Source organism: Anguilla anguilla, chromosome 19, assembly GCF_013347855.1.
Source record: "Anguilla anguilla isolate fAngAng1 chromosome 19, fAngAng1.pri, whole genome shotgun sequence".
NCBI lineage: Eukaryota > Metazoa > Chordata > Actinopteri > Anguilliformes > Anguillidae > Anguilla > Anguilla anguilla.
The window spans coordinates 6,973,606-6,995,365 of NC_049219.1; the positions used below are offsets into that span (position 1 = coordinate 6,973,606).

General features: G+C 50.9%; 1 protein-coding gene across 1 annotated transcript; it reads right to left on the minus strand.

The window, feature by feature from the left end:
* Positions 1-9,956: 9,956 nt before the first annotated feature.
* LOC118219216 (neurotrophin-3-like) lies at positions 9,957-20,416 on the minus strand. The gene is made up of 2 exons (XM_035402216.1): positions 20,264-20,416; positions 9,957-10,811 (listed from the first exon to the last, which is right to left on the minus strand). The coding sequence occupies exons 1-2, from the start codon at positions 20,279-20,281 to the stop codon at positions 9,957-9,959; spliced, it is 873 nt and encodes a 290-aa protein (XP_035258107.1). The 5' UTR covers positions 20,282-20,416.
* Between the last annotated feature and the right edge of the window lie 1,344 nt (positions 20,417-21,760).

The window sequence follows — 21,760 nt, forward strand, 5'->3', positions numbered from 1 at the left end:
GTGAAACCACTCGGTGGTGGATGTTTTATTTTCATTAGCAGCCTAACACATGCACCGTGTAGCTCCTGCCGTGCCACAGAAACTGCATTTTCACCTCTTTATACGCCAGTCTCTTTACCAATCGCAATGCGGTGTTTACCCACGACCGTACTAACCATTTTAAAATCTAACCAATCAATGTTGGGCTTAGTTCACCACATTCTCCTGACAGGGTCTGAACAGTTTGTGCTTTTATCTCTCTCTCTCTCCCTCTCTCTCTCTTCGACCAAAAGCATCACTTCATTACATTTTTAATATGTGAAATAAACAGATTGTTCCATCATAGAATACCTGTCACCAGTTGCATTGTCTGGATACTTAATAATTTTACAACAATTTCTAAAAAAAATATATATATATATATATATATACAGGCAGTGTGTAACTGTTTTGTTAATATCTAATAATTTGCATACTGCTTAAATAGTTTATATGAGAGTAAACGAGCTGTAGGAGTGGGTAGTGTCATATGAGCTCTCTGGGACCTGCACGAGGGTTTTCTCTCAGTCAGGGATAATCAAATGTGGCCCAGTAGTGCTGCTGCTTTTCTTTTCGAAATGGTAGTTAATTGACGGATTAATGGCTCTGATTGGCCAGATTTGAGTCACATGGTGTAATGTAAATCAGTCCTGATTGGAGGGAAGGAATGAAAGCCTGCAGTGCTACTGGCCCCGGGGGGGCAGATTTGGGTGTCCCTGCCCTGTGTGTGACGGGTAAAGGACACACGAGGGGTGGATTATGAAAGGAAGATGCCTTAGAACAAAGCGCTGCGTGGACAGAACGCTGGTCCAAGGGGGTTAGGGAGGAACAGGCCTCGAACGGGTTAAATCTTACCTCTCGAACCCCCAACCCTCGTCTCTCTCTCTAACCTCAGCCCCTCTCTGACAGTCTCTCCTGAATGCCTGCTACAGTATCTGCCACTTAACTTCCCTTTGAATGCCCCTTAACTATGCGTCCGCACGGAGGAGGAGGAGGAGGAGGAGGAGGGGAGGGGAGGAGGAGGAGGAGGAGGAGGAGGAGGGGAGGGACAGGCAGCGGCTTGCTGAAGAATGAGCGTTCTTCATAAAGCCGCTCGGCGGGGGGAAGCTCGGGCCCGCGGGGCCGCGCTGCAACGGAGCGCGTGCGGTCGCCCCGAGCGACCGGGCCGACACCGCGGCGCTATTTAAAAAAAAAAAAAAAAGGAAAAAAAAACACGCGAAGCGTTTGAAACGCAATACGGATTAACGGGGCGCGAGGCCTTCCCCCCCCCCGCGGGGACCCGGCCGTCCAGAGGGCGAAACCTCACCCGTCCCGTGCTTTTCCAGCTTTTTGCTGCGGGAACGTCCCGTCTTCCGAACTCCTGGAGCCGAGCCGCGAGGCGTCTGGTACCCCGATTCTGACCCGTCGTCCCGTCTGTGGCGCGGGGTGGCAGAGTACAGAGCCGCGGCTCCGTCGCTGCTGTCTGTCAGTCGTCCTCCCGCGTCAGTATCTCTGCAGCTTGTCAGTGCTGAGGCACGGACCCCTTATTGCTACGTAAAAAGTTGTGTAAGTCGCTCTGGATAAGTTCATACGGAACCACGGCCCAACTACTGGACTAAACTGGACCGATTCATCACCGACAGGAAGTGACACGTCCGGAGCGCTCTGGCGAGAGGATCAGAGCCCGTCTCGGTGCGCTGAACTCGCTGGTGTTAATGTAGGCCGATATCAACCAGAATAATAATTGTATTGTCTCTCCTCCAAAAGGGAATCGTACCGCTGGTATCTGGCGATGATTCACGCCGGGCATCGATCATAACGCTCCCGTCTAGATCCGATGATTTGTGCCGTGGCTTCGATCCAGAGTGTCAGAGCTGCGGTTTCACTGCAGTCATTTCTCACGGTTTCTCCGAAGGCCTCTCGTGAGTTGCGTTGGGAGACATTTTTAGTGGGCCTGTTTCGTTTTCACGAAAGATAAACGCGTAGCGCGTCAGAAAATGGACGCGCGGCCGTGCCGAAGCTCGAAAAGAGACGAAAAGCCCGTTCGCGCAATTGAGGAATTCAAATAAATCTAAACCGAATAACGCTGTAAAACCTTACCTGTCCGTGGTGGGCTCGTAGACGAACCGCACACACGGTCTCAGGCCAGACTGCATTCATGCGGGGGGGTCTGTGGGGGGGGGGGGGGGTCTGTGGGGGGGGTCCGGCGGACGGGGCGGAAGGAGATACAGCAGTGGTCTGCGCCATTCCGGCTCTGTGCGCTCTCCGCTGCTGATCCGCCGGCGTTTCCGAAAGCCGGAGGCTAGGCGGTCACGTGACTAGCCGTTTAAACTCGCTTCCGCCGAAGCCGCACCCCCAGGCTCGTAAAAAAAAACAAAAAAACCTTTCCCACCTTACCAGTATCACCATAGCAGTGTACTCCTTCTGGAAGAATATGTACTTGCATTGAAGAGAGTGTGTGTGTGAGAGCGCGTGTGTGTGTGTGTGTGTGCGTGTGTGCGTGTGTGTGTGTGAGAGAGACTGTGTGTTTGTGTGTGTGTGTGAGAGACTGTGTGTGTCTGTGTGTGTGTGTGTGTGTGTGTGTGCGTGTGTGTGTGTGTGTGTGTGTGTGTGTGTGTGTGTGTGTGTGTGTGTGTGTGTGTGTGTGTGTAATATCATTGCTCGGACCCTGTGAGGACAGTATGAGGGAGGCACAGACACACCTGAGAGACACAGGAAGAACAGCTATGGCTGCTGCTCAGTGCTTTCTCACTGATTTCAGACACAAGCCAGGCATCGCATCAGAACCTGAAATTCACGTCAGGTTTCCTGGGAAAAGGGCAGTAAATACTTTAAAACGAGCCCCCCGGAGAAAGCTTTTCAGCTTTTCTTTTTCCTTTTTTTTTTTTGCTCGCCGCGTTCGAGCGCAGGCCAAGTCGAGGCACGCCGACGAACGCGCACCGTACGGCCTCGCTCAACACAGGGGCCGCGTCTGACACAGCGGCCCCGAGCACAGAGAGGAGAGCACAGAGAAACGGCACAGGCGGGCAGGACGCCTCAGCGACACGTCCGCAGAAGGACTGCGCCTCCCTGAAGGGCAAGAGTTGTGAGCTGAGCTCACGCTGTTCAGACCACGGCATTTGGCTCCTTCTCTCGAGATTTATAGCGACCCTCTTGCTCTCCATTACAGAAATAACAAACCGACGCTTTTTATGTTCAAAGCAAAGTTCGCGTGCGCTTTTAGATTAGAGACTTCGAGTTCTGGCAACAACAAACAAAAAAATTTTTTAATAAAAAATGTGTTTATTTCCTAGTGCCTAATATGATTTCCCCGCCTCAACTGTGGGAGAGAGGAAGAGCGGAAGGGGAAGGAGGGGAGAGGATTAGACAGAGTGCCAGGAGGTGGAGAGAGGGGGCAGTGCAGGAACTGTCAGTTTTTTTTTTTGTTTTTAACACGGAGAAAACAAGAAGGGTCGACTCGCTCAGTTACCAGCCCAGCTTTCAGCTCTGTCGCGTTCAGCAGCTTATTTTCTCCAAACGCGGCCGTTTTATCAGCCTCAAACTGAAATTTAAGGGGTGATGAAAACGAAAAAGAAAAAAAGGGAGAAACCGAACTGTGAAATTCAGACGCGCGTCAGCTCTCACTCGTGAACCGCTTATCGCGCCCGCTGCCAAAATGGCCGTTCGCTCCCAGAGTCGGAGGAAATGTTTATTAAAGAAAGGACGGCCGAGCTGCGTCTGACGGGGATGGCCCTGTAGCGTCTTTAAGTCTGACCTGCCGACGGGGGGGGAACAGTTTAAAAAAACAACAGCTTTAATCGACGCGTGTGGGCCCGCGGGTCTAATCGCCAGCGCAGACGAGGGTCTGGTCCAATAAGGTGAAGACCGCTGGGCATGCTAACTTATTCACCGCGTGTACAGGAAGAGGTGAGCCCCTTGCAGTCCGTACCGCAGGCTTCAGGTTCGTAGCGACTTTGACCGGCTCTGTGGGCAGTAGACCTTTCCATTGGTGAGGGAGGTGGGGGATGGGGGGAGGGGGCAAATGGGATTTGGAGCTTAACTGGGACCGTCCTGGAAGAGGCTTACGCCCCTAATGTGCCGTCGGCCCGCAGCTGTTTCCGGGTCGCGGAAAGAGCCGCCCCCCCCCCCACCCCCCACCCCCCCACGCCCCGCAAAAAAAAGCACCCGGGTGTCCACGCAAATCTCCGAAACGCAGTCCTCCTTCGACTGAAGCGCCCCCTTTCGTCCGCCTTCCTTCCCCCCACCAAGCTTTCGACACGCTTCCTGGCCCACAATGACATTCGCGTTTTAACCTGGCTCGTTCAGATAGCTGGGTAAAAACAACTCTGCGCTATCGATGCTCAGGCACCGCTTATTTCCCCCCTGAATTAAAACAAACCCAAAATGGGCCGACAGGAAGAAAGAAAAACAGTCAGCGGGTCTAGAAAACATAATATTTTTTATTTGCACGTTTCACACACAGACCGCACGCCCTGCCCCGACGGGGAAGGAGAGAGTCACTCTTGCGTGTCGTATACAAGCACACAACCCTACACACACACAGCAGTTCTGTTTCCTCTCCATTATCCATTCAGTGCAAAAACCCCCCTTCACAGTCACTTTCACATTTCCATCTTCCTGCTAAAGTACACTGTTTCCGCTGATCCGATCGCCACCTTTAGTCAACTCTTTATTTACCTTTCTTTTTTTTTTTGGCACAGTCTGTTCTTTTTTTTTGAAAACCGGAATCACGCGCGCCGGGACACGGCCGCACAGGTCCCTCGGGGGCGAACGATCGAGCCGCGGGCGAGAGAGAGAGAGAGAGAGAGGGGGGGTAACCCGGCAACCCGGGGCGCCCAGGATGTTGACACTCGTGCGGCGGTAACTGAGAGAGAGCCCTCTGCCCGAGATGCCGTGTTTGCACGTCCAGAGCGCGGAGCCCTGTCAGAGCGAGGATACAGCTTCTCTGGAGGACAGAGCTGCTGAGTGATGAGCGAGGCCAGCATCTGATTGGTTGGTTTTATCCTGCCTCCTGATTGGTTGGTTGTATCGTCGCATGTTATTGGTTGGTTGTGTCGTGCATCTTTTTGATCGGCTGTATCGCGCATCTGACTGGCAGGGTGTATCGTGTATATGACTGGTTGGTTATATAATGCATCTGATTGGTTGGCTGTATCGCACGGCTTTATTGGCAATTACAGGAATCCCTGTGGGAAGCTAGAATCACTTTTTAATCCAGCCTCTGTGTGGTTGCCAGAGTTGCCATTTTTCTACAATGGAGCTTTTAAATGAATGATTTGTTAGATACTCCAACTTAAGGGAATCGCTGTAGATGTACGTCTGTAGTGTACAAGTGTGCATCTGAGGCCTAAGCAGGCTGAGCGTGCGCCATCTGTGGTCAAGCTTCAAGAGGGCTTGAGAAAGTACCGCAGACCGACCCGGGTTCAGACCGCAGGTTTGTCGGGTGACCGCTGGTGAAAAGACCGTTGGTTCAAACACTGCGGGTCCGACCACAGACAACCGCGCGGTCTGAGAGCTTCCGGAAAGCCTGGGTCCCAGCGGAACGAACGGCTATTTATACCTCGCTCGCACCGCGCGGTAAGCCCCCCACCTTTATATATCCCCGGCTGCTGGGATCAGCCCGGCCAAGCCCGCTTACCGAGGGAGATTACGCCCGCACGCGGGCTTTAAGACGGCTACGCCGCTACGCCTACCGCTGTGTGAGAGCGCGCTGCACGTTTAGCGATGCCGTTAGCCCTCATGCTAAGAGCGCGCTGCACGTTTAGCGATGCCGTTAGCCCTCATGCTAAGAGCGCGCTGCACGTTTAGCGATGCCGTTAGCCCTCGTGCTAAGAGCACGCTGCACGTTTAGCGATGTCGTTAGCCCTCATGCTAAGAGCGCGCTGCACGTTTAGCGATGCCGTTAGCCCTCATGCTAAGAGCGCGCTGCACGTTTAGCGATGCCGTTAGCCCTCATGCTAAGAGCGCGCTGCACGTTTAGCGATGCCGTTAGCCCTCATGCTAAGAGTACACTGCACACTTAGCAATGCCGTTAGCCCTCATGCTAAGAGTACGCTGCATGTTTAGCAATGCCGTTAGCCCTCATGCTAAGAGTACGCTGCATGTTTAGCGATGCCGTTAGCCCTCATGCTAAGAGCACGCTGCACGTTTAGCAATGCCGTTAGCCCTCATGCTAAGAGTACACTGCACGTTTAGCGATGCCGTTAGCCCTCATGCTAAGAGTACACTGCACACTTAGCAATGCCGTTAGCCCTCATGCTAAGAGTACACTGCCCACTTAGCAATGCCGTTAGCCCTCATGCTAAGAGTACACTGCACATTTAGCAATGCCGTTAGCCCTCATGCTAAGAGTACACTGCCCACTTAGCAATGCCGTTAGCCCTCATGCTAAGAGTACACTGCACATTTAGCAATGCTGTTACACCACCTGCTCTCTTAAGAGCGCAGTGCACGTTTTGTACTGCCGTTAGCCCTCATGCTAAGAGCTCAGGGCCCATTACGTAATGGTGTTACACCGCCTACTCTCTCACGAGCACAGTGCAGTTGGTAATGCCGATATACCACTCACAGTCTGAAGGCACAGTGCACGGTTCCCATAGCAACCCGGCAGATGACCACATTAACCATCACAGGTGAATGGGCTGCACCTTTTCATTGGTCTGTGCCCAATCTATATATATGCGAATGTCGCAATAACAAACACAGATTATGGTTTCATAAAAAATAAGTAAGGCTTGTAATCCACGCTGGTTTGCCGGCAGCTGACCTGGCACTGAACCTTAGCTGGTCCTTTGGAGTGCTGGCTTTTTTTAAAGCATGAAAAGGTTCAATGGAACATTCCAGAAATTCCCTCCAAGCCTCCACCCCTTTTCCCCATTCCGAAATCCAATCGCTTTACCTGCCTTCAACCTGAAACCTGCCTGCTCACGCTCGCTGAACGTGTATATTTGCATATAATGGTCCGCAAGTTATTTTGGTTGTTGTTTTTCTTTTCTTTTCTACTTTTCGGCTGCAGTGCGATGCGCTCGTTTCTGGTTCATACGTGACAAAACGTATTTTTTCATGTGTGAAATTAGCAGACGGGAGATATCGGGTTCAGTAGTGTCGGCTAATTTTGCTTGATGAAACGCGGGTGGTCATTCACGCTAAACTGGCCGTATGTCCGGTTTAGCATGTTTGAATAGCCTGTGTTGCTAAGGGCAGCCACGTCTAGCCTCCTGCACTCCAGTTTGGATCAGACGACGTTCCCGACAAGCTTTCCTCACTGACGGAGAAAAGTTGCGATCAGGAACATGGGCAGGAGCTCTCTCTCATGACGCTTTTCATCAATGACCCCCCCCTTCCCTTCTTACACACATTCAAAGACCGTCACTCACATTCTCTCTCTCTCTCTCTCTCTCTCTCTCTCCCTCTCTCTCTCTCCCCCCCTCTCTCTATACGGAAAGCTACAGTAGCGCTGCATTAATGACGTTAGCGTGAACGGAGACGAGATGGGGCGAGCAGCACCACTGTGCTCATCTCACAGAGTCCGGCCGAACGCTCTCTCTCTCTCTCTCTCTCTCTCTCTCTCTCTCTCTCTCTCTCTCTCTCTCTCTCTCTCTCTCTCTCTCTCTCTCTCTCTCTCTCACACTCTCTCTCTCACTCTCTCTCTCTCTCTCCCTCTCTCTCTCTCTCTCTCTCTCTCTCTCTCTCTCTCTCTCTCCCCGCCGTAGGGCCAGTGGTCCAGAGCCTGGGCGTGAGGGACGCAAAGCTTGCTGAATGCCATCCCAAGACTCCGGCAAAAGGCACATTGTCCCCACCGCGACCGCTCCGACGTCTTCCGCAGGATTATGCACTTTCAGGTTTTTTTTCCATTTGAATAAATAACACACACATTTACACATTATATATATATATATATATAAAGTTATGCACTACATGCTGTTCATATAATTTAAATAATTTATATTTGTGGTTCTCTCTCACACACACACACTGAAGAACCCTGGCACATACACACTTATAGGGACCCTCCCATACATGCACATACACTTGTAAGAATGTAAGAACCCTGTCACACACACACACACACACACACTTATAGGAACCTTCCACACATACACGCTTACAGTAGAGAGTCTCTCCCTCACACACACACACACACACACTTGTGGACCCTCTCACATGCTTAGGTCTCACTGTTACATGCACACTTAAGGGGATATTTCACTGTGGTATAACTCAAGTAAGTTTGTGGAGCTTACCCCATTGTATTTGCGTAGCGTGAATGCTAGCAACATCAGCTGTCCCTATTGACTCTTTATGGCATTGCCATTCCTCCTCTTTCTCCAACTCCCAATTCACTCCCGTTCATTTTCAGGGCCTTGCCGAAATGAATACTTTTAAAGCACAAACAAAAAGTTTTTTGCAAATGATGTCTGGTCAAAAATCAATGTGCAGCACGTTGTACCAAAACTAACTTGAAAATAATAAAAACGGACACACGGTAATCACGTTTTATTTGCGTCGTGCAGTTTGAGCATGCTACGTCTGACAACGTTCTGTTAAATTAATGGCTAAACAGCATGCGCAGGATTAATTTACTGAAAAGTTTTCTTAAAACTCTGAGATTTTGTAATCGCAGTTTTAAGAAAACGTTTGTCAATACGACTTTGCCATGACTTCTCTGCGACTTTTCCGTGAGAAGCACACGACCTTAATCATAATCCACCAACATTACCGAGCGGGTCTTTACAGTGATCAGACTACGGCTTGCTGCATTTGTACGCAGTGGCCAATGAAAACAGCTCCTCTATTTATAGCTAACCTATACCTGGAAACAGCTTATCAGCTCAAAAAAAGAGACCCTTTGACATCGGTACTCTCTATTTATCGATGCATTATCCTCCATAGTTCGTTTGCGATGTAAAACCATTCGTTTTAAGGCCAGTCCCCGAAAATGAATGGGTGTGAATTCGGAGCCTGACAAACCAGGAGGAACGGCGATGGCGTTAACGGTCACAGCAGGGACAGCTGATGTTGCTAGCATTTTACGCTACGCACATACGGTGGGCTAAGCTCCACAAACTTACTAGCGACGTAGCAAAGTGAAACGTCCCTTTGAGAACCCTGTCGAATACACACTGTCGAGTTCCTCACACGTACTCAGACGGAGGTACTCTCCTTCATATACAGACTCAGAGGGACCCTGTCTCTCTCACACACCTGCTTAGAGGGACCTTCTTTCACACACACACACACACACACATGTAGCGGGTCCCTCTCTCATCTGCACACTTAAAGAACGTCCCTCTCTCTCACACACAAACTTGGAGGGACCTTCTTTCACACACTCACACACACACACACACACATGTAGCGGGTCTCTCTCTCACACATACACACACTTAGCGAGGACCCTCTCTCAACATACACACTAGGAGGGACCCTCCATTACATACATCCAGACTCAAAGAGGGACCTCTCTCACACATACACACATTTAGTGGGGACCCTCTCTCAACATACACACTAGGAGGGACCCTCCATTACATACATCCAGACTCAAAGAGGGTCCTCTCCCTCAGACACACACACTTAGCGGGGACCCTCCTTCAACATACACACTAGGAGGGACCCTCCATTACATACATCCAGACTCAAAGAGGGACCTCTCCCTCAGACACACACACTTAGCGGGGGGACCCTCCTTCAACATACACACTAGGAGGGACCCTCCATTACATACATCCAGACTCAAAGAGGGACCGCTCCCTCAGATACACACACTTAGTGAGGACCCTCCCTCAACATACACACTTGGAGGGACCCTCCATTACATACATCCAGACTCAAAGAGGGTCCGCTCCCTCAGTCACACACACTTAGCGGGGGACCCTCCCTGACTGACAAAAACAAAACAAAAAAAAAAAACGCGCTCTCTCTCTCTCTCTCTTTTTTTTTAAAAGCGGGAGCGCCGCTCACGTCCGGCGCTTCTTGCGCGACAGCGCGCAGACGCAGGAGGTGTCGATGCGGATCCAGCGCCAGCCCACCGAGCTGCGCTCGGCGGTGAGCGCCCGCACGTACGTCTGCGCCGTCTTGCACTGCGAGCTCCAGTGCTTGTCGTCGATGCCGCGGCAGCCGCTGCGGGCGGGCCGGGCGCTGCGGCAGTTGGTCTCGTAGAAGTACTGCTTGACCTCCAGGCCGCCGGCCCTGACGGAGCCCAGCACGGTCACGGCCCGCCCGCGGATGTCCACCGCCGCCGTCCTGTCCGTCACCCACTTGCTCTCGCTGTCGCAGACCGAGTACTCGCCGCGGTAGCTGCGGTGCTGGGCGTGGCGGCGCCGGCGCGTCCCGTTGGCCCCGCCCCCGCCGCCGACGCCGCCGCCGGCGTGCTCGTCCCTCAGGTAGAGCGGCGGCGGCTCCAGCGGCGGCCGGTCGCTCAGCAGCACCCGCGGCGAGCTGTAGCGCTTGCTCTGCCGCAGCAGGTCGGCGCCCACGTCCGGGGCGGCCCGCCGGAGGAGGAAGAGGGGGCCGGCGGCGGCGGCGGCGGTGGCGGCGGCCTCCTCCGGGTAGTCCTCCCACGCCTCGTGCTCGTGCGGGCCGGGCGCCTCCCTCTCGGACGGCCCCGCCTCCCCGTCGGGAGGCTCCGCCGCCCCCCCGCCGCCGCGCTGCCGCTCGCGGGAGAGGCCCTCCTGCAGGAGCTGGATGATGAGGGCGCCGACGGGGTCCTGGGCGGGCGGGCGCCGGTCCGAGGGCCGGGCCTGGAACCCCAGCAGGTACGCCAGGAACATCAGGTACAGCAGCGCGGACATCACAAGGTTCACCTGTAACACCTGAGCAGAGACACAGACCAGGTTCAGGCCCGAGCCGCGGTCACGTTTTACCAAACAGGAAGTGAGCGCCGAGAGGCTAACGACGCTAACGTTTTTAGAATCGACCGACATTTGTTCATTCGCTCGTGCTGGCACAGACAAGCCCGTTAAGAGGTTTCGGATCAAATGAAATAAACACTTAAACACAAAAGCGTAAGCTTGCAGAAGCTAATAACTCATCGGCAAAACAGAGAGAAATGGCAACAGAGCGGCTGCGTGACCTCATGAGAGCTGGACGCTGCGTTCAGATTAAGCGTTGTTGTTGCTGAAGCCCGGCCAATAAAACACCATTTAGTCACGGAGCTGCGACGTTTATAGAGTTTCAGAGTAGCAAACGAACGATTTATTAAGTGATGCTAACGCTGCGGTAATAACAGCACTGCTGGTGAGACATTATGCAGCGTCAACGGGCCCAGTTAACAGTACAGAGCCAGTGTTTCAGACTCACTGCCACCACTACAGACACTATACTACAGACCCACCTGACAGACTCACTCTCTACAGACCTGCTCTTCACATACCACTGTACAGCCTCATGCTCTACAGACCTGCTCTCTACAGACTACTCTACAGACCCACTCTCTACAGACTCATCTGTACAGACTCACTCCCTACAGACCCACTCTCTACAGACTACTCTACAGACCCACTCTTGACAGACCACTCTACAGACTACTAAATGAAGTAGATTTATAATACATGTGCAAAGCTTATTAAGGATACAAAAAAACAGCAAAAGAGCAAACAAACGTTTGGTTCAGCTTTTTTTAGACAAAGACTGGAGCCGGCAAACATGCAATCTGCTTAATTTAGCTGGTTAGGTTAAGAGAGAGGGAGAAAGAGGAGAAGGGGAGAGAGATTAAATGGAGAGAGAGAAAGGGAGAGTGTAAAAGGAGAGATATACAAGAGAAAGGGAGAGAGAATAAAACGGGAGAGAGAAAGGGAGCGTGTAAAGGGAGAGAGATAAGAGAAAGGGAGAGGAGTAAAACGGGAGAGAGATAGAGAGAGGAGGCGCCACTTTCAGGGGGTAACACTCCTGTATACTTTCTGTATACCAAGTCTGAAGAGGTGATGAACTGTCTGCAAACAGTTATTTAGATTAATCTTAGGATCTACAGGTGTAGCTGTAATGGGGCATTTCATAATTACCGCGACATGCTTTACTCTCATAGGTGGCAGCTGTGGACTGTGCGACCGTGGGGGGGCTTCACTGGGGTGGGGGGGGGGGGCTTAGGCACTGTAATTGTGTAATGGTGATTTAAACGGAACATATGCCAGGGGTCCCGTCGTCAGGGATGAGTTTTTAAAACGATGTCGCAGGGAGACGACCCGCCATCTGCTCGGCCGAGCCGGTCACACACGCACACACACACACACACGCACACATGCACACACACACGCACACATGCACACACACACACACACACACACACACGCACACACACACACACACACACACACACGCTGTCGCTCGATCCGTTGCCCTCGGTGAATTCTCACGCACAGGTCTCCAGGAGGCCACAGACGGGTTTTGAGGGCTTAAAACGGGAGAAACCGCAGGCTGGGCGATTACCTCGGTCAGCTGACCCGCGGCCGACCGGCTCCCGCGTACTTATCCCCGGGCGGCCCCTGACGCTTCGCCCCTGTCGCCCCGTCAAATTAGCGGCGCGCGGACAGGACGCCAAGGGGGGGGGGGGGGGGCCACGAAGGCTTCGCCCGGTCGCGCCCCTTGCCCCCCACTCCGCCACCGGGTTAGCGCAGCAGGGGCCCGCTCGGTTCCGTACGGAGGCGCCGCCCGCCCCCGCGCCTCATTCCCGCCATGCAGAGTTAGCCGCGGAGCCCCGGGACGGGCTTACGCCGTCACATGGGCGAGGGGGGCGTGGCCGCTTCGACCCCCAGTGTCAGAGCGCGACTGTTCCCCCCCCCAAATGCTCCGGGACCCGTTTCCCCCCCCGTCCTCACCACACCCCTCCGCCGGGGTGGGCAGCGCCAGGAGGACTCTTAATCGAACGGCCCGCCTTCTTCAGAGCGACAAGGGCGCGACTGTTCCAAACGCTCCTCGCTTCAGCCCGTAACCCCAGAGGGCGATTAAAAAAAATATATCTACGAAAGGTCCCTCGCGCAACGTCGAGGGGCTGTTTTTTTTTTTCGCGCCGCGAGCGTTTCTCGACAAACGCGGCGATGTTCGTCGCGGCTAACTAGCCGGAGAGGCGCTTCTGTTTGTTTGTTTTTTTTACGCAAGCGGGTCTTGTGATGTTAGCGGGCCTCCTCCCCCGGCCGCCCCTCTCTCAGCCGCTCCCGCAGGCGTTCGGTTTTATTTTCTTCACAGCGGGGCGCTTTGTGTGTTCGGTGTCGAGCCCCAGGGGCAGCGGCGGCGGCGGCGGCGGCGGATTTAGCGCCGCGCCGCGGTCGGCTAGCGGAGAGACACGCGAGGCCCGGTCTGCGGACATTTTATCGAAGCCTCTGTGGTAGAGCATATTTCCCTGCGGCGCAGTGACACTGAATACTTTATCCGCATGCAAGTCAAGTGTATCTCCAGCTCCAAGTAGCACTGCTGTTAAACGGCCTTAGAACCGTACGTTCCGGACAGGGCTAGTACTAGTTAGTATAGTCTATTTAGTACATACTAATACGTACATACAATTTAGTGTATACTATTTAGTACATACTACTTAGTATTTATAGAATATATATATATATAATATATATATATAGCATAGAAATACATGAGAGAAAATTAGTCTGCCACACATAGCAATACAAGAGAGAAATTTAGGGTGCAACATTTAGGAACTTAAGAGAGAAAATTAGTCTGCCACACATAGCAATACAAGAGAGAAATTTAAGGTGCAACACATGGGAACACAAGATAAATTTAGTCCGTCACACATAGAAATACAAGAGAGAAATTTAGCCAGCCACACATGGAACACGCAGGAGAGCAGACGGAGATCCGCAGCCTGTTCTGCAAGAGGCCTGCAGAGGAGAGGCCTGTCACCCATAAAATATGTGCGGAGCACCACTTCGCCCACCACGTCCAAGAGGACACATGGGTTTGATGTGTCCACAGCTGTTAGCTAAACGCAGGGGAGAGGGGGCTAGTGTTACCATCTGCGAGGGAGAATTTCAGCGCCTCGGTCGATCCAGCTGTGAAAAGGGGGCGGGGGGGGGGGGGGGGGGAAACAGCTGGAGGGCTACGGGGTTCTGCGTTCGGTTTCGGAGCCGCGAGATGCCGGGGGGGGGGGGGGTGAAATACCGCTCGCGTCTGGATCAGATCGGGCTTTAAAATCGATTACCGGCTGACAGCCTTAAAAACGGGAAGGGCTCTGAGTCGCCGGGGTTACCGCCTCTTTAGTTCCTCCCAACGAAATAGCAGAAGCCAGCAGGTTATCAGCTGTCATACGTGAGAGGCGTGCCTCTCCTCCAATCAGCATGAGAGACAGCTCTCCTCCAATCAGCACAAGCGCTAGTGAACTCAGCTGTTTGCGTAGCCTGAAGATTGAGCGGGACCGACGTGCCGGTCCCGCTCCAGACAAAACCCACGCGCTCCTCTTGTGTCCATCCGCCCACCCCCCCCCCCCCCCCCCCCACTCAACTCCGCCCACTTCCCTGCTCGACTCCGCCCACTTCCCGGCTGAACTCCGCCCACTCCCCTCCCCTCCCCTGCTTAGACTCCTCCCGCTCTCCCGCTCGACTCCGCCCACTCAAAAAACACCGGCGCACTGCACCGGCGTGCGCTCCCACGCTCTCACTAAACCGGCTCCTCCCCCCTTTTCCTCGAGCGGCGCATTCCTGGGATTCCGCCCCGGGGCCCGCGTGTGTCCCGCTGCGGCGGTACTGCGCCTGACGCGGGCGGAGCCGGCCCGTCCCGGGCCTGGGCGGCCGAAGTGAGCTGCGCTTGGGCGTGCGATAAGCACATCACCGGGTGTGTAAACAAGCGGAAATCCCAGCCTGGGACTCTGCCTGTCTTGGCAGAGCCCGGATATAAATCCCGCTACAAGCAACCAAAGGGGCCTCACTGACTCTGCGGTAATCCAGTGAAGGATCGCTCTGCAACCTTGACCCCAGTTTACAGTTTAATTACAATTTAGCAGGGACGTAAAAAGGTCCGTTTAACGGGGCGAGGTGAACGGCATTCGGGGCGAGAGGCGGACGAAGTCGGTCAGCTCCGCGCCGCAGTCGAGGTTGCGTGCCACAAGGGCTTTAAATCCCGCCTACCCGAACCGTGTAATCCCCGCCAGAAACGGCGCTCGCGCGATGGCGGGTCCACCTGCCGCGAAGCAGAAACGAAAAAAGCGTTTCCGCTTGTCAGGCTGCGTCGTTTCACCTGGGAACGTCGGAGTTGCCGCGGTTCCTCTGGAAAGTGCCGGTTTCTTTGCGGCAGTCGAGTTTCAAATTCGGGTTTACCGGGCTGATTTATTTAGTCAGTCTCAACGGCAGTTTCCAAACAAAAGTCTAACCCCCCACGCCCCCCCCCCCCCTGCACTTTGTTTTCTCATGGAACAGCCCCTAATAACTCTGAGCTCCGTCTGTACTTCGAGCCGGAAAAAAACTTTCACTAGGGCTGTCCCACGGGAGGCGCGTCGCAGGGGCAGAGTTTGCGGTTTTATTTTTACGTCGCGAAAAAAAAAAATCTGTTACCCGGGACGTCGACGGGTCTCGAAGCGAAGTTTGTGAGGGTCTTTAAAAAAAAAAAAGCGTAGAAAAGCGTCCGAGTCTCATCTGGAATTATTTACGCCGCGGTTGTAAAGTCGCGGCTTGGCAGTCGGTTTAAAAAAAAGCGGCGTGGTGAACACGCCGCCGCCACGCTGTCGTTCAGCGCGAGCTGACCGCGGCGGGGTTTAGCGCTCGCTAGTTCGGGCGCGCTAGGCGTCGCGGCGGCGCGCGCGTGTTCTGAGGCGCGGACAACACCAACATGCTTTACTCCGCGGGAGGAACACGGTGTCGTGCTCTCTCCTCAGGCAGTCGTTCAGCTCGCGCCCGGCCGAACGGAAAGCGGAAAGCGCCGCCTCGGGCCTCGTTCCAAAACGCGCCGTGAACCAGGGCTGCCCGGCCCCTGTTCCTGGAGATCTACCGTCCTGTAGGTTTTCACTGCAACCGTAACAAAGCCACACACCTCATTTGACAGCTAGAGCAGGGCTGCCCAGCCCCCGTTCCTAGAGATCCTTCCGGTAGGTTTTCACTGCAACCCTAACGAAGCACACCTCACTCAACAGATAGAGATCTCGCCGAGCTGCTGATTAGTAGAATCAGGTGTGCCAAATCAGGGTTGGAATGAAAGCCTACAGGATGATAGATCTTCAGCAGCAGGGTTGGGCATCCCTTCTGTAAACACTCAGTTGGGTTAGGGTTCAGATCTGTTGACCGAGAAGGCCCTGATGCATGGATAATACGTATCGCGCTCCTCGAACCATTGGACGACTGCTCCGTAGACGAAGACAGCGTCACCTTGAAAGGTACCCCACTCTGTAGTGAAGAAACGTTTTTAACGCGGGGTTGCTTTCTGAACATTTTCCCGGTTATGTTTTAATATTCATGAGGTACAGCTATTCTGGCTTTGACTGTCAACAGAGGAAAATCAACACAGGAAAGTCAACAGGTTCCAGTCTGTCGCAGGGAAATTACCATTTTAGTAGCGTGGATATATTCATTCTCCCCACACAGTCCCAAGGGGTTTTCAGTACTGAAAAATTAACACTGCGGCACATTAACATGAACTGGTTTTTTATAACCGATTCATGATAATGTCCTTTTATTTTTTAAATAACAGATAAAGACAATTGTACTTAAGACTAATTACCAACTAACTTTGGCCAGTTCTAGTTACAGTAGCTCCTGTCTTTTTCTTTTTCCGTTATAACTATCTCTCTGTCCCTCTCTCTCAGCTTGTCCCTCTATAAATGTTTCTGGCTCTCAGTCACACGCAAAGCAAAACCGCTTACGATCATTGCAGCATTACCATCACGAAGAAGTGTAATCAGTCTTGAACTTAAGGACACAATTTTACAGTGAGTTTTGTCACTATATATATATATATATTTTTTTTTTTTATGAAGTATTATATAACTGGTAAGTTTAAAAATAGACCGACCTACTAAAAAGTTTCCCAGTCCATAACGTGAGCGGGTCCCATAAGCCGTGTTTACACTGTCCGGTCTCTGCCCCACTCTCAGGGGTACGATAAATAACGTGCCCCTGTGTAAAACGTCCGCCACTGCCAAAAACCAAGCCATGTGAACCCCGGTCCCGCCGGTCTCCCGCCACGGCCCGCGCTCCAACCCGCTCGCGTTCGCGGTCGGGCTGGGGGGGGGAGGGGGGGCGGTCGCCCTCTCGAACGCGCAGAAGGGGCGACTCCGAGACGCGGCTCGCCCCCCAAAACCCGGTCGAACGTCCGCGTCCACGTCAGTAAAACCGGCAAACCGCCCTCAGGACCTTCCCATGGGCCTATTTCTGTGTTTTTTTTAAGGAATGCCAGGGTCAGACACAAATAAGGGTACCGCACGAGCGGTCCAGCCAAAAAAAAAAAAAAAAACCCAGGCCATCGTTCACGCGAGGTCTCGTGGGCGGAGTGCTGATCTAGGATCAGCTTCTCATTTTAGCTCGTAATGAATGCGTTTAGGATGTGAACAGAGGACACCTGGGCCCGTATACATAAAGCACTAAAAGAGCATTCTGGGATCAGCTCTGCCTTTGAGATCGTAATGGACAAGGCTAGGCTGTGGACCACGGAAAACTGATCTCAGATCATCAGTTTATTATGAGTATGGCCCCTGATCTTAGGATCACTTCTACTTGGAGTGGCTTCATGCACACAAGCCCTGGACTTTCTGGTTCAAACTTCATTGCACAAATCAGAAACACAAGACCTCCTTCACTCTGGCGTTATCAAATAATCAGTCTTAATTGTGACGGTAACTTTTGATTTTTAAATTAAATAAAACCAAAGCACCATTTTGCAGTCTGTTATGTAACCGTGGCTGATGGAGATTTCTGCTGGTGACCAGAATTAAGCTTAAAAGCAGTGGCATAGCTTTTAGCTTCAGCGCTACCAAACTTTAGAAATTTAACAAGCCGTTTATTTTTTATTTTTCATAATTTCAATGCTTATTTACCCTTTTAAGCCACTTTATGTAAATCGCAACACTTTGTCATCATCAGGGTCCCATAGTCACACTGTGCTTACTGTGCTACATTGCAAAGTATTACATAGAGTGTTTAAAAATTATTTTTAACTGATCAAATTGAAGACTAAGGTGAATAAATAGCCCCCTAATTGTTAAGAGTATGGACAGCTGGTCTGTAAAACTGACCATTTTGAAGAGAACTAAGAGCTCAAACACAAAGCAAATGTTAACGAGGCAAACCTGCATTGTGTTAATAAATATAAGAAAAAAATAATGAAAGTTCTTAAGCACGTGTGTTCAACACCCTTAACTGAACAAGAGTTTGGTTGTATACACAGAGGTCCCCAGGACCGGGTTTGAGTCTGCACTCTGTGTTCTTGAACTACTGCCTTAGAACTACCGTGGTCACAGGCTGACTGTAAAGCACCGCGTGGCAGTTCGTCTTTAAATTTCACCATACAAAAACAAGGATTTATTGATGTCAATGCAATGCACATATGGTGGTGTGATATCCGAAGAAATATAAACATGCATACCCTCCTAGAAATAATAACCCTGTAAATTACCGACACTCTCGCACTGATCAACTGGAAGGGATTTTAATCTGTTTCAGGAGCCCACCATACGCAATATATTCATCCTGGTTTTAATGGGAAACATTAAAGTGAATAAATGGTCACGAAGTGCGCGCGTGCTCTTACTGACTTTGACGACTCCCTCCTCTGGACTTTAGGGGCAGTTAAAAGCCCTGCTGCTTCTTCCAGCTTCACGTGGAAGATAGTGAGACAGGTTGTTTTACGGAATGCTATTGGTCTAAATGTGATTCTCAGTTGCGTCGGACTTTTTATATTTGCTTTGTATTTGTTTTGAAAAAAACAATAGCCTAGTTTTGAGTAATTCCAAACGTAGTTTGCCCAGCTGGCTTTGATGTTGGAACGAAAAATTGAGTGTGATTTCAGAAATTAACTACGCAACTGTATCCCCCTACGTTTTCATTACAGTTACAAACGTAGTACTTGCATGCGTGCGTAAATACACTTCGCACAAATACCATATTTTCAGCATTCATTAAAACTGGTTGAGGTTTGGTAAACGCTGATCTAAATTTGTATTCCCTGACCTGCAGAACCTATCGAATACACTATTTCACGTGTCTTTCACTGAAAAGTAAGTGAGCACAAAAACTCCCCAGCACTTGCCAAGGGACGGGACGTTTTGAGAAATGAGTTGGAAAAAAAATGAACAGTTGCAGAAGAACAAACAGGTGCAGATCATTTAAGTGCAGGTGCATACAATCTTAAGGAAAAGCGTCATGCGGCGCCGATGTACATTCATCGTAAAAAGGATCTCACAGGAGCATCAGACCGCCTGCTGTATTCTGTGGGTTTGTAACGTAGCTACATTTCTTCGGATGGAAACGCAGCCAGCTTCTTAAATGGTCAATAAATATTTTCTATTCATTTTACTTTGTATGGGAAATGATGTAAATACGCACATTAAACTTTATTATGTCTGTTCAATTAGAGAAAATGAAGTAGCTTTTATAGTTTTTTTTTAAAAATGCAATAAATTCCGTGCAATCAACTTTACTTTGCCATATGAATACTTTTATGCTTTAATAATGCCGCATAGTCTTCCCTGAGAACAGTTCTATGTATTGCACAAAGTCCGTGTTCTGATAACCCCCAGAACCTTAACTGAAGGGACGTCGCAAAAAAAACAAACAAAAAAAAAACATTTTGGCGCACAATCCGTAATTAAATTATATTAAATCCTCTCAAAAAAACTGTTGGGAGGTTTGAGGAACTAGGTCTTGCGGTAGACTTTTCCCACCTGTGGGTGAGCATTCTCGGTTAAAGGGGGGAACGGCGTCTGTACTGGTTTTAACTTCACCCCGGGGCAGCTCGCGCCGCGCAGAGCTTTGCATTCCATCTAGATTTACACCGACGCGTCTCGTACGGCGCGCGGCGCAAAAAGAGAATTACAGGGCTGGACCGCAGATCAGCCAAGTTGACGTCAAAAATAGTTTTCTTAAAAGTATCACACCTACCTCTCAAATATAGCCCGTCTACCACAAATTCCATTTTCGGAAAACAGCAGTTAATCCAGAAGTGGTGCTATCCATGCTAGTTCAGTGGCGCCTATTAAATGTCAATGTGCAATTTAAAATAAGGAAGGAATAACTACGATGGCTCCTGTCATTCACAAGTTATACGCTTCAGATTCCCACAAACACATACGCATTGCGCAGAAAATCACTATATGCAAATATACTGGAAGATACCCTACCGTAATAAAGGTAACCATATCATCGGTGTGCACGGATCCAGCAGTTCCGACATTAAGGTAGTATTTTTATTTATTTTTTTAACGAAGGTTTCTTAAGAAACTTCTGTGTGTCGACCACCTCGCATGCGCTGCAAAAGTCCTGGGAGCGTTTACTGAACGGAGTCTCTCTCTCTTGCTCTCTCTCTCTCTCTCTCTCTCTCTCTTCTGCAGACATAATCTGCTGTTCTTTACCCATCCAGAGGAGTCAGATGGCTCACTGTGTGCTTGTTCTTCACGCCGTGGGCGGTACATACCGGAATAATAATAATACAGGGCAGTCCGTAAGTATTTGGACAGTGACACATTTTTTTTTTTTTTTTGTATTTTTTGCTTTGTACTCCACTTCGTTTTATTTGAAATCAAACGATGACTGTTAAATTGCAGACAGTCAGCTGTAATTTGAGGGCATTTACAATCCTGTCTGGTTATCTGGGTAGGAAATGCAGCCCTTTTTGTACACAGTTCCCCATTTTAGCCGAGCAAAGGAAATTGGACAGTTGCTTGTTCAACAGTTTCATGGCCGGCTTTTTGGCTTTGAATTATTAGTTCATGCACAAGAAAGCTAACGAAAGGTGTGCAGTTGATTCTAGGTGTGGTATTTGCATATGGAGTCCATTGCTTTTGTCTCTCAAGACCAAAGAAGTTCCAATGCCAGTAAAGCTGGTTAAAGCAGGCCATCATGAAGCTGAAAATTCAGAATATATCGGTCAGAGGCACAGCCAAAATCGACTGTTTGGCATATTGTTAAGAACCAAGAACACACTGGTGAGCCCAGCAATAGCAAACTACTTTGTAGACCACGAAAGACCACTGTAGTGGATGACCAAAGAATACTTTCAATTGTGAAGAAAAACCCCAGTTTCAACTATGGAACAGATCTAGTACGTTCTCCAGGATGCGGGCATAGATGTGTCAAAGGCTAGACCAGCACAACCTCAGAGGGTTCACCACGAAATCCAAACCACTAGTAAGCCTCAAGAATGGAACGACCAGGTTAGAGTTAACCTGTGCCAAAGTAATTGAAAGAGAAAGCACCCCTTTACCTGTGAAATACGGTGGAGGGAGAGTGCTATGGCTTGGGCATATGTGGTTGCCAGGGGACTTGTCTTAATTGATGATGTGACAGCTAACGGCAGCAGCAGGGTGAATTCTGAAGTGTACAGAAACGTCTTATCTGCTTAGATCCAACCAAATGCCTCAGAGCTCCACCTTGTACGGAGACAGTGCCCCCCGAACGTACTGCTAAAGCGAACAAGGAGCATTTCACGGCCAAAAAGTGGAACGTTCTTGGCTGGCCTAGCCAATCGCCCATCGTGAATCCAATTGAACATGCCTTTTCACTTGCTGAAGACAGGACTGAAGGCAAACATCCTCCAAAGCAAACAGGAACTTAAGATGGCTGCAGCACAGACCAGCTAGAGCATCACCGGGGGAAGATGTCCAGTGTCTGGTGAGGTC